The sequence below is a fragment of the Rhincodon typus genome, chromosome 9 (assembly GCF_021869965.1).
Source record: "Rhincodon typus isolate 14 chromosome 9, sRhiTyp1.1, whole genome shotgun sequence".
Taxonomy (NCBI): Eukaryota; Metazoa; Chordata; class Chondrichthyes; order Orectolobiformes; family Rhincodontidae; genus Rhincodon; species Rhincodon typus.
The window spans coordinates 29,648,832-29,662,011 of record NC_063340.1 but is presented as its reverse complement, the minus strand read 5'-3'; the positions used below and the strand labels follow the sequence as shown (position 1 = coordinate 29,662,011).

Genomic DNA, 13,180 nt, shown 5'->3' with positions numbered 1-13,180 from the left:
TAACAAGGCAAATGGTATGTTGGCCTTCATTGCAAGAGGAATTAAGTTCAGATGTAGGGATGTCTTACCGCAGTTATACAGGGCCTTGGTTAGACCATACCTGGAGTAGTGTGTGCATTTTTGGTCTATCTAAGAGACGATATACTGGTCTTAAAGAGAGTGCAATGAAGGTTTACTAGGCTGATATGGGGTTGGCAAGACTGTTATGTGAGGAGACATTGGTTCGACTGGACCTGTATTCACTAGAGTTTAGAAGAATGAGAGGGGCATCAGATTGAAATGTATAAAATTCCACAAGGGCCAGATAAGACTAGATACAGGAAGGGTGGGGATTACCTGGTTGGGGATTTGAGAACCAAGAGTCACAGACTCAGGACACATATTAAGCCATTTAGGACGGAGATGAATAAATACTTCTTCACTCAGAGGGTGGTCAACCTGTGAAATTTGCTACCACAGAAGGCTGTGGTGGATGGGTCACTGATTATATTCAAGAAAGAGATTGATATATCTTTAGATATTAAAGACATCAAAGGGTGTAGTAGGAATATGGCATTGAGTTTGAGGATCAACCATGACTACATCAAATTGTAGAGCAGGCTCTAACAGCTAATTGGATTACTCCTGCTCCAAATTTTATGCCATCTAAATTTTCACACGGATCACATGCTGTTTGTTATCTTCAGTTCTACTTCATCAAAACATTCATTCAGATTTTCATTGGATCATATATACAGAAGAGGATCTTCAGCCATCAGGTCTGTCATTATGACATTTCAAGTGCTCATTCTAGTACATTTTAAAGCTTATGAAGTTACCCACCTCAACCACCCTCGATAAAAACATTTTTTTTTCTCAAATCTCCTCTAAACCTCCTGCCTTTCACCTTAAAATTATGTCACCTCATTACTGACCCTTCCACTAAGGGGAAAAGCTGCCTTCTATTCACCCTGTCCACGCCCCTCAATTTTATACACCACTGTCAGGTTCCCCAACAACATTCTGTGCTCCAAAGAAAACAACCCGGTCTATTCACCCTCTCTTCATAGCTGAAATGTTTCATCCCAAGCAACATTTAGTGAATCTCCACTGCAAACTTCCAGTGCAATCATATCCTTCCTATAGTGCAGAAACCAGAACTCCACACATTAAAGTATAACATTGATGTGTATACCCCCTGCATTATGTTTCTATTACATAGAGTGTGTTTTTACATTGCTTATGTGGAACATTTGAACAACTGGCACACTCTTAGTCCCATAAGTGCCGGTTAATAAAATGTTTGCTGTTTTATAGACATTACATGTTATTTTTATACCTTCATAATGGCACCATAAGAAGCAAATTGACCCACTGAGCCTATGCTGGCTCTCTATAAATAAGCTCTCTTAACTATTTGGATGCACATTTGAAATGCTATTGTATCCAAAGATATGGGCTGAGTGCTGGAAAATGGAATTTGGTTGGATGGATGTGTATGACCAATGCAGAACACAATGAGCTGAAGGGGCCTTTTTCCATGCTGTCAAAACTCTGACTCTATAGATCAATCCAATCAATCCCATGCTGCCATTCTATCCTTGCAGCTGTATCATGCTTTTTTTTGTCAAGCACAGTCTGCCTTTGAGGAATCCATGTTGGCTATCCTTTAAAGAAACTTTCCCAAGTACCTGTTGATTTTTTTCTCTGAATAATGAGTCCAAAAACCTTATCCACCAGATGTTGAACCATCTAATTTTTAGTTACTAGGATTGTCATTACCACCTTTTTTGAACAAGGGTGCCACATTTGACACTTGTCAATTCTTTGGCATCTCCCCTTATCCAAGGAAAACTAGAAAATTACAGAAAGTTCTTTGCTATTCAAAGCCTGTCTTCATTCAGCAATTTGGGACCAGATGACATATCCACTCTTAAGAACAGGCAACCTTTCCAAGATCTCCTGCCTCTTAAATTTCACCCCACCTATATTTTCATTGACTTAATTTAATTAGTTGACTTAACAAGTTACTGTCAGATTCCTCTTCCTTAGTAAACACTAATACAAAGTATTGATGAAGTATTTGAGCCTTGTCCGACAACACCTTTTGCAACTATTAGGTCCCACTCCACATTTTACCAGCTACATGATTGTCAAGGTCATTTGAGTTTACTTCTTTATTGATTGCCATTTTCATTCTCATATTCTCTCTTCACCAATGTTATTTTCTTCTTCACTTTCCCTCTGAAACTCGTGTGTGTGTTGTACTTCTTGCAAGACGAGTTCACCTGGCATGCATCCAGCATCCTCTTCTTCTGGTTTTACCATATCTGCAATTTGCCTTGTTATTCAAGTAGTCCTATTTAGGTATCCACTATACCTTTTCCTCTGGTTGGAATACATCTAGTTTGTACCCAAATATCTCTTGAAGCATTATTCTATTCAAATATTTTTCAGCTAGTATTTCAACAAAGAACAAAGAAAATTACAGTACAGGAACAGGCCCTTCGGCCCCCCAAGCCTGCACCGACAGGCTGTCGTCACAACTAAAACCCCCTACCCTTCCAGGGACCGTATCCCTCTATTCCCATCCTATTCATGTATTTTTCAAGACATCCTTTAAAAGTCACTGTAATATTTGCTTCCACTACCTCCCCCGGCAGCGAGTTCCAGGCACCCACCACCCTCTGTGTAAAAAAACTTGCCTCGTACATCACTTTTAAACCTTGCCCCTCGGTCCAACCCATGGTCCTTGGTAACTGACTCATCCACCCTGGGAAAAAGCTTCTGACTGTCCGGTCTGTCCATGCCCTTCATAATCTTGTCGACCTCTATCAGGTCGCCCCTCAACCTCCATTGTTCCAGTGAGAACAACCCAAGTTTCTCCAACCTCTCCTCATAGCTAATGCCCTCCATACCAAGCAACATCCTGGTAAATCTTTTCTGTATCCTCTCCAAAGCCACCACATCCTTCTGGTAGTGTGACGACCAGAATTGAACACAATATTCCAAATGTGGCCTAACTAAGGTTCTACAAAGCTACATCATTACCTGCCAATTTTTAAACTCAACGGCCCGACCAATGAAGGCAAGCATGCCATATGCCTTATTGATTCCCTTCTCCATGGTCACTTTCAGTGACCCGTGTACCTGTATATCCAGATTCCTCTGCCTATCATTACTCTTTAGGGTTCTGCCATCTACTGTATATTTTCCATCTGGATTAGACCCTCCAAAACGCATTACTTCACATTTTTCCGGATTAAACTCCATCTGCCATCTCTCTGCCCAAATCACCAACCAATATATATCCAGCTTTATCCTTTGATGGTCCTCATCAGCTATCCGCAATTCCACCAACCTTTGGGTCATCGGCAAACTTACTAATCAGACCAATTACATTCTCCTCCAGATCATTAATATACATTACAAACAGCAAAGGTCCCAACACTGATCCTTGAGGAATGCCATTAGTCACAGCCCTCCATTCAGAAACGCACCCTTCCACTTCTACCCTCGGTCTTCTGTGACCGAGCCAGTTTTTTATCCATCTTGCAAGCTCACCTCTGACCCCGCGCGACTTTACCTTCTGTATCAGCCTGCCATGAGGGACCTTGTCAAAGGCCTTACTGAAGTCCATGCAGACAACATCCACTGCCCTACCCTCATCGATCATCTTCGTCACTTCCTCAAAAACTCAACCAAGTTAGTGAGACATGACCTCCCCTTCACAAAACCATGTTGCCTCTCGCTAATATGCCCACTGATTTCCAGATGGGAGTAAATCCTGTCTCAAAGAATCCTCTCCAATAATTTCCCTACCACTGACTTAAGGCTCACCGGCCTGTAATTAGCTGGATTATCCTTGTCACCCTTCTTAAACAAAGGTACAACACTGGCTATTCTCCAATCCTCTGGGACATCCCCTGTAGCAAGTGAGGATACAAAGAGTTCCCTCAAGGTCCCAGCAATTTCCTCCCTTGCCTCTGTCAGTATTCTGGGTATATCCCATCAGGCGCTGGGGACTTGTCAACCTTAATGTTTTTCAAGACACCCAATAGCTCCTTTCTTTTGATCTCAACATGACCCAAACTATCTACACATCCTTCCCCAGACTCATCATCCACCAATTCGTTCTCTATGGTGAATACTGACGCAAAGTACTCATTTAATACCTCACCCATTTCCTCTGGCTCCACACATAAGTTACCTTCCCTATCCTTGAGTGGGCCAACCCTCTGCCTGGCTACCCTCTAGCTCTTTATATATGTATGAAAAGCCTTGGTATTTTCCTTAATCCTGTTGGCCAATAACTTTTCATGACCCCTTTTGGCCCTCCTAACTCCTTGCTTACGTTTCTTTCGACTTGCCTTGTATTCCACCCTTGCTTCATGTGTTCCCAGCTTCCTAGCTTTGATAAATGTTTCCTTCTTCTTTTTGATTAGGCTCACAATACCTCTCGTTATCCAAGGTTCCCTAAACTTGCCATACTTATCCTTCATCCTTAAAGGAAGGTGCCGGTCCGGAGTTCCCAGCAACTTACACTTGAAAGCCTCCCACATACCATATGTTGATTTGCCCTCAAACACCTGCCTCCAATCTACATTCTTCAGTGCCTGCCTAACATTGTTGTAATTAGCTTTCCCCAATTTAGCACCTTCACCTGACAACTACATTATTCATCAGTACCTTAAAGCTTACTAAATTATGACCACCTGGCCAAGCTTATTCCCCAATACTAGGTCCAGTATGGTCCCTTTCCTAGTTGGGCTATCTACACACTGTTTCAAGAAGCCCTCCTGGATGGTCCTCACAAACTCTGTCCCATCCGAGCCTCAAGCACTAAGTGAGTCCCAGTCAATATATGGGAAATTAAAATCAGCCACGACAACAACCCTGTTACTTTTACATCTTGCCAAAATCTGCCTACATATCTGTTCTTCTATCTCCTGCTGGCTGTTGGGAGGCCTATAGTAAACCTCAAACATTGTGATTGCACCCTTCCTGTTCCTGAGCTCTACCCATATTGCCTCGCCGTGTGAGCCATCCGAGGTGTCCTCCTGCAGTACAACTGTGATATTCTCCTTAACAAGTTGTGCAACTCCCCCACCCTTTTTATATCCCCCTCTACCCCGCCTGAAACATCTCTGTAATAGCACCAACATCATAATTCCAAGTACTAATCCAACCTCCAAGTTCATCTGCCTTACCTGTTACACTTCTCACATTGAAACAGATGCACTTCAGTCCACCAGACCCACTTTGTTTTGCAACCACACCCTGCCTGCTCTTCCTCTGAGTCTTACTGGCCCTATTCTCTAGTTCCCTTTCTTTGCTTTGGTTCCCACCCCCCTGCCATTTAATGATTCCATTTGGTTCCAAATGGTTCCATTTTAGACTCATATTGGACTTTAAACGTTAAATCTGTTTCTCTCTCCACATGATGCTGCCAGATTTCTCTAGCATTTTGTGTTTTTATTTTTAGATTTCCAGTATCTACAACGTTTTGCTTTTATTTGGTTCCATTTTACCTTGGTTACATCATTTCTCAGCCTATTAAAATTAGTTTTCTTCCACTCTGGAAGTTAGATAGATTTTTCCATCACTGCCAAGATCACTCTTACTCAAGTATTTCCCCATAGACACTTGTTTTTAAGTGGCACTTGCAAGGGCACCCAAAATTCACCTTTTATGCCTGTCGTATTTGAACTGAATTTCCTCAAGGCTGTTGAATCCACTTTTTCCTCTTAATAAACCTACCTCTTTCACAATCAGTTGTTTCTGTGTTTTAAAATAATCTGGCTAGAGGTCTATATATTTTCAGATTTTGTATACAGAAAGTAAGGACAGACAGAGTTAATCCACTTTCCTAAGTTACTAAACTATCTATTGGGGGACAAGCTGATTTAGATGTTAGAGTTGGATGAGATTCTAAATGCTGAAATTCAGGAGGAATACTTTGAAAGCTAAAGATACCCCAGTTATAATCAGAGCACCCATGCGCCACAAAAACTCTTTGTCTCTGTTTGACTTCTAAAATCAAGGGCAATTGAAAATCTGGATGGCATCTCACTAAGCAAGGCTGCAGGCTACCAGTGGTGGACACGCCACTTATTTGGTCCTGGATACGGATTTCAAAACTGATCAGAGATTCAAAACTTCGGTACTTCTTTTTGCAGTCTCTTCTTATTTGCACCACTATATTCTGCCTAGGTTTCATCTCCTCTATTTTTCAATAGGTCTGTCAGGTGCATTGCTGTTGCTATTCTCTCAATTACTGAATTTTATCTCCATTTCCCTTATATTCTGAACCTGAATTCTGAAAGGCCTTTGACTCTCAACCCTGACAATTTAGATTTTGACCAGAAATGGAGAAGTACGCCAGATTTTTTTTAGGAAAACAACCTTGGAAAAGATGTCAGATTGGTTGCATTGAGAAGTCATCACAGAATTGGGAGTGTGTGGAGAGAAACGAAAACAGTAACATTACATACACTACAAATCAGCTACATGGTTCCATAGAAAATTCAAATTTAAAGTGATATACAGTACGAACGCCTGGAAAACAGAACACTGAGGTGACCACAGAAGCCAATCTTACCCTTACTAAGTTCTTTGACTTCAACAGAGGGAAACAGCAGAAAACGGGCACTGACAGAGTACTCTGCTAAGCGTGATCCACGATGAGGTACACTGTAAAATACAATCCCTCGAGTATTCTGAACCACTGACCTCATTTCAGGATCCTCTGAAGCATCTAAAAGCATCTTTTTGACTAGCAAGCCTGTAATAGAAAGACCATATTAACTAAATGCAAAGACATTTGCCTTGATAAAAGAAATTAATATTATTGCAATGGTACTTAAGCACAAATGTATCCAGCCCAGACTATTGACACAAGTAAGTGTAATGGCTACACCAATAGGTGCACTAACTTGTATTATTATGAAGTGGGCATTTAGTCTCAAAGTAATTTTGCAATAACCCAATGTTTTAAAAGCAGATAAAGTTTTGCAGAGATGCTCCTCCTTGAGTGAAATCTCACTTCATGCAAATGAGACTGTGCACTGAGGTGGAGCCTCTAAACAAAATCAATCCTGAGATGGTAAAATTGCTTCCAAAGTAATCCAAAATAAATGTTTGGTTGGTTGATGTTTGGTTTGATTTGAAAATGCAAAATGTCAGCACTGGTTTAGCATCTGGACAAGTAGATCAGCACGTGTTCAACGGTCTACAGGAATCACAGATTGGTGAGTTTTGTACAATGGTACAAACAAAACTTTAAGGTGGAAAATCTGGGATCGGGCAATAACTGGTTGCAAGTGAGACCAAGTTAGAGGGCAGGATGAGCAGATTAGATAATGCTTCTGTTAGAGTTCAGAATTATTTCCTCAATGAGGTCAGATTACACAGCACTATCAAGATTTAGCCACTTCTACTTTCTTAGCAGAGACAGGCTAAGGCATCAAGAAGTATATCCAATGTCCAGGATTTTGATCCAAGTGTTTCCAAACTCCAGAGCTTTATCCTTAATGTTCCCTAGACTTAGAACCCAGTACCCATTGTCCTTCAACACTCCAGATCCTCTAACAAATTGCTGTCAAACGTCAACATCACTTATCTTGACGTCATTCATTTTTGAAAGTGCACTGCATTGTAAAGGTTCAGCACCTCCATCTCTGTACTGCTAAATCCCATGACCCACAAACCCATTCAGCCAAACTGAGGTTAACAATTCTCGTTACCTCACCGCTACAACATTCTAATATGCACCGTTATGCTTCTAAACAAAGGTTATCTACTTTAAACATAATGCACCTTATTTATCAGCCTTCTGTGCATTCTACGGTTTAACTAAGAAAAATAAATGTGAAACAATTCATGGAACACAGAAAATCTGATACTTAATTTACTAGCTGCAGGAAAACAAATGCTTTTGTAAAATTACTTCATTAGACTGTTTCATTGTTCTGCATAATATCCCTGTTGTAGATATTTTTAATCAGATGGTTCAAATATATTATGACACATCACTGGAGTAGATGGGACTTGAACCCTAGCCATCCCAGAAGTAGAGACAAGACCATTGTGCTGCAAAAGCCCTTTCCTGTTGTTGTAAACAAAGCGTTGTGAGATACAAATAACTTGAGAACTTGCTGCAGCTATGAATTTGGTTCAGAGAAAGAAGGACGTGCTGCTTTTCAGGTCTCTTTTTCAGCCTTCAGAAACTGGTGAGCAAGGTTTTAATTAGATGAACACACAGATTATTGGCATGTTTTTAAGATTTTATTGCTCCAAATACATATAATAAGTTGTCATTAAATGTAATCAATGCAATCACATCTATAATAAAGAACTGCAGACCTTTTATGTGGTGTAGTGGTTATTACGTTTGCTTTACATGCAAAAGGTCCCTGGTTTCAAACCAGGCAGAAACATTAAGGGTTTCTTGTGGTGCAAAGTTAAGAGTCCCTAAGCACAGACTGAGAGGCCTGGGTTCAAGTCCCACCTGCTCTAGAGGTGTGTAATGACATCTCTGAACTGGTTGATTAGAAAAAAATAGGTTTAAAAAAAGAATTGCATCGGCGGCACGGTGGCTCAGTGGTTAGCACTGCTGCCTCACAGCGCCAGGGACCTGGGCTCGATTCTACCCTTGGGTGACTGTTTGTGTGGACTTTGCACATTCTCCCCGTATCTGTGTGGGTTTCCTCCCACAGTCCAAAAAATGGGCAGGCTTGGTGGATTGGCGACGTTAAATTTCCCATAGTGTTCAGGGATGTGTAGATTAGGTGGGTTATAGAGGATGGGTCTGGGTGGGATGCTCTGAGAGTTGGTGTTGACTTGTTGGGCCGAAGGGACTCTATGATTCCATGATGATCTCAAGGAACATCAGTTGAGGAGCTGCAGTCTGAGCTTTGCCCACTGTAATTCATCAGGGAGAGGGAAAGTCACCTGCTCACGTTATTCCAGGAGCAGTCACTCCCCTTAAACTAGGTACTTCAAATTTGGCCTATAGTCAGGGACAAGATCAAAATTCCCTCCGATTTTGTTTCCTTCTGTGTAAGGTCTGTGTGTGACGATGACTTCTGGAACTGGAGGTCAATGCTGTGATCTGCATCAGCATACTGATCTCCATGTGCAGTACAGTGGAGTGGCTGCGCAGCTTAGAGGAAATGTTGGATTGGAGGATGTTTCGGGTTCCAAAACGTAGCAATGGAGGAGACTCATTTCTTGCAATTGTCTAACATGTTTGAGGTTCTTAAAACTTGAGTGGACGAGAGTAGGGACTGCTGGGTGGATAAGCCAATTGACCATGGTGCAAGAATGATTCATTAACAGGAATAAAAAGTAATGTAATTGAAGTAGGGGATGGGCAGTCAGTATTCATAGGGAATAAATATTGTTCTCTGCCATAGTTCTGAATTCCAAGGCTGTGTTGCCTGCACAGTGACAGGGTTAAGGGCAGCACGGTGGCACAGTGTTTAGCACTGCTACCTCACTGCGCCAGTGACCAGGATTCAACTCCAAACTTGGGCAACTCTCTGTGTGGAGTTTGCATGTTCTCCCTATATCTGCGTGGGTTTCCTCTGGGTGCTCCTCCCACAGTTCAAAGATGTGCAGGCTAGGTGGATTGGCCATTTTAAGTTGACTATTGTATCCAGGGATATGCAGGCTAAGTAGATTAACCATAGCAAATGCAGGGTTACAGGGACTGGGTAGGGGAATGGAACTGGGTGGGATGCTCTTCAGAGGGTTGTTGTGGACTCAAATTGCTCACTGGCCTGCTTCCACACTGTAGGGATACTATGATTTCTTCAGAATGGAGAAAAACTTTGATTGGGAGAGGAAGGATTAAGGTTTGAGGACCCCATGGGTACCACTGGTGCAGGTGTAATTAAGAGAGAATTCTGCTGTGGCTGAATGAGCAGCTAGAGACAAATTTAAAAAAGCAGAGCCACAAAGGTATTATTACCATTATTACTGGATTACTATCTTAGCCACAAGCAATTTAGCCTCATCAGGTAAATAAGATTAAACTGTTGACTACATGGCTCAAAGATTGGTGGGGGAGGAATGGTTTTCAATTGATAGGGCATTGGTACCAATACTGGGGAAAGAGGGAGCTGTACCGTTGGCACAACCTTCAATGAATCACACTGGTTCTAGTGTCCTGGTCTATCATATAACCAAGCCTGTAGAGACGACTTCAAATACTGGGCAATCGGGACTATTCATATGCAGGAAGATTTGGAAAGATAAAGCAATAATGCAGGGTAGTGATGCGGGTAGTGATAACCAAAAATATGATAGGAAGAGACAAGAAAAAATTAAAAGTGTGCATCAGGAAACAACATCAGAGTAGGGGAAAATGACAAAAACAGACAGAATTAAAGCTGTTTATCTGAATAAACACTGATTTTCACCTCCCTGGAAGTGACAGAAGAGGTGATCAGAAGGGGTAATAACATGACAAGTTGGACCTGGAGAAAACTTCTTGTTATTCCAACAATTAAATGCTGGGTGAAAAGATACATTGAGGACTTTCTTGACTCATCAACGATAATTTAATCATATAATGGCTACTTAAAGGTTTCAACTTGCCGATCACCTCCCTGAACATCTACCTCTCCAGTGGGCAAGAAATATGGTGAGGAGCAAGAGTTTGCTGTTGAGAGCCAAGGCCCTGTCCTTGCCCCCAACCCACATGACACCACCCTCCTCTTCCACGAGACTTATTTTCTCATCACTGGATCCCCAACTAGCAGACTTTACAATCCAAAAACTCTCAGCTGTTTTAACAAATCCATCAGCTCTTAATATGCTGATTGGTGGGCAATCATAGAATCAAAGTATTCCCCGCGGTACAGAAAGAGGCTATTTGGCCTATCGAGTCTGCACCGACCGTCCAAAAGGTCATCCCATCCAGACCCAGCCCCCAACCTATTCCCATAATCCTGAATTTACCATGGCTAATCTAACAAACCTGCACATTATAGGGCAATTTACCATGGCTAACCTGTACACCTTTAGATTGTGGGAGGAAAACGGAGCATCGATTGGAAACTTGCACAGAGATGAAGAACGTGCAAACTCCATACAGTCAACTAAGGCTGGAATCAAACCCAGCACTGTTAGGCAACAGTGCTAACCACTGTGCTGCCGTGATTAGTGAGGGTGGCATGTTAGTCAACACAGAACATGCTTTCTCAAACTGATAAAAATGGGAAAATTCCATCATTTGAGTAATCAGTAGAGGACAGAAAACTAATCTTAAATCAGGGAGAGGGACCCATCAAAGTTAATATCAGCCAAGAAACAATAATGAGAAAAATAAAGATAAAAGAACACTTCAATTGAATGTGATCTTCCAAAGTTCTCTTCAGATTTGAAAACTGTGGAGAAAGATGACCAGGGACTTGTCGACCAGGCAGCTTAACATCTCGTTAAGAAATTACACAAGTCTATAATTAAACAGACTGTACTGAACAGCTTCAAAATTTTCAGCTAATCCATAAGATCATAAGACATAGGAGCAGAAATTAGGCCATTCGGCTCATCGAGTCTGCTCCGCCATTCAATCATGGCTGATAAGTTCCTCAACCTCATTCTCCCGCTTTCTCCCCGTAACCCTTGATCCCCTAGATAATCAAGAACCTATCTATCTCAGTCTTAAATGTATTCAATGACCTGGCCTCCACAGCCTTCTGTGGCAGTGAATTCCATAGATTCACCACTCTCTGGCTGAAGAATCCAAGAGAGTAAGCAACTGAACAATTTCAAATTTTTCAGTTAATCCAAGAGAGTGAGCATGGATTTGTAAAGGGTAGGCCATGCCCGATGAACATGATTGCATTTTTGTTTAGAAGAAGAGGTGACTGAAGTAGACAGTGGAGGAATATCTATGGATCTTATTTAGATGGACTCCTAGGAAGGCATTTGATCAGGTCCCTCATCAAAAACTGCTGGCCTGAAGTAGAAACTCATGTAATTGATGACAAATTATTGACCTGGTTACAAAACTAGATGTGCATCAAGAGACAGAGAATATGGATAATGAACAGATAGTATTATTCAGGAAAGATCTGTGAAGGCGCCTTAACATATATTTAACAATTTCTTAGGATAGGGTGCCATATACCCAAGTTTGCCATTGACACTGAATAGTTAGTTCGGAAAGGACAGTAGATTAAAGTGTAAAATTACATAGGTTTTAACAGAATAATTGAGACAAATAGATTATGGATCTTAATATATTAAATGTGACACGATTTAGTTTGAATGAAAGAAAGATAACAGAATACTTCCTAAATGATAAAAAGCTGGAAAACGTGGTGGTTCAGAAATTTGTAGGGTTCTGGTACACAGATTACTAAAATGTCACTACCGGGTACACAAATAATCTAACAGGATGATGGAATGCTGGCCCTTATATCTACAGGAATAGCATACAAGATGGTCGAACTTATGCTGCAGCTATGCAAAACTCTACTTAAGCCACAGCAAACAGATCTGGATATCACACCTTAGAAAGGATATATTGGCCTTGGAGCTCAAATTTACTGGAATAGTACCTGGACTGAAAGGGTTAAATTATGCAGTAAATTAAATTATGCCACCGAGGTATTTAGCAGGTTAATGGAGATATGATTGAAGTCTGCAAGACCATAAGAAGAGAAAGGGAGAAATTATTTCCACTGACTGGAGAATATACGGTGTGAGATGACATGGTTAAAAAATTAGTTAGACCTTTCAGGAATGAAGTTAGAAAACACTTACCTTGACTTACAAACTATGGTAGAAGTTTAAAATTCTCTTCTGAAAATAGTGAGAGATGTTCAATTGTTCATTTTAAATTTGAGATTGATTGATTTCTGTTAACTAAAAGCTTTAAAGGATATGGGATAAAGACAGCATATCAAGTTAGAGTATAAATCAGCCATAATCTCAGTGATGTTAGAAATGGCTTGAGGGAATAAACGGTCGACTCCTGTTCCCATATCATGTGGTAGTACTGGAGAATTTGTGGTTGTTTTCTTTCGAGCAGAAGGATTAAGGGGAAGTTTGAAAAGGTGTTCAAAATCAAGAACAGTTTTTCTTTATTTAATGTCTTAAAACTGTCTTCAGTGACAGAAAATAGTTAGTAACTGAAGACATTGATTTCAGATGCTGGGCAAAAGAATCTGAAGTAGGAACCTGAAGA

At 41.0% G+C, this 13,180-nt stretch overlaps 1 protein-coding gene across 1 annotated transcript in view; it reads right to left on the bottom strand.

Moving 5' to 3' along the window:
* serac1 (serine active site containing 1) overlaps positions 1–13,180 on the bottom strand; it is a 119,191-nt gene that overhangs the window by 27,049 nt on the left and 78,962 nt on the right. The window contains exon 8 of the mRNA XM_048600968.1: positions 6,581–6,763. Within this exon, the coding sequence (XP_048456925.1) occupies positions 6,581–6,763 (183 nt within the window). The remainder of the gene's footprint in view (positions 1–6,580; positions 6,764–13,180) is intronic.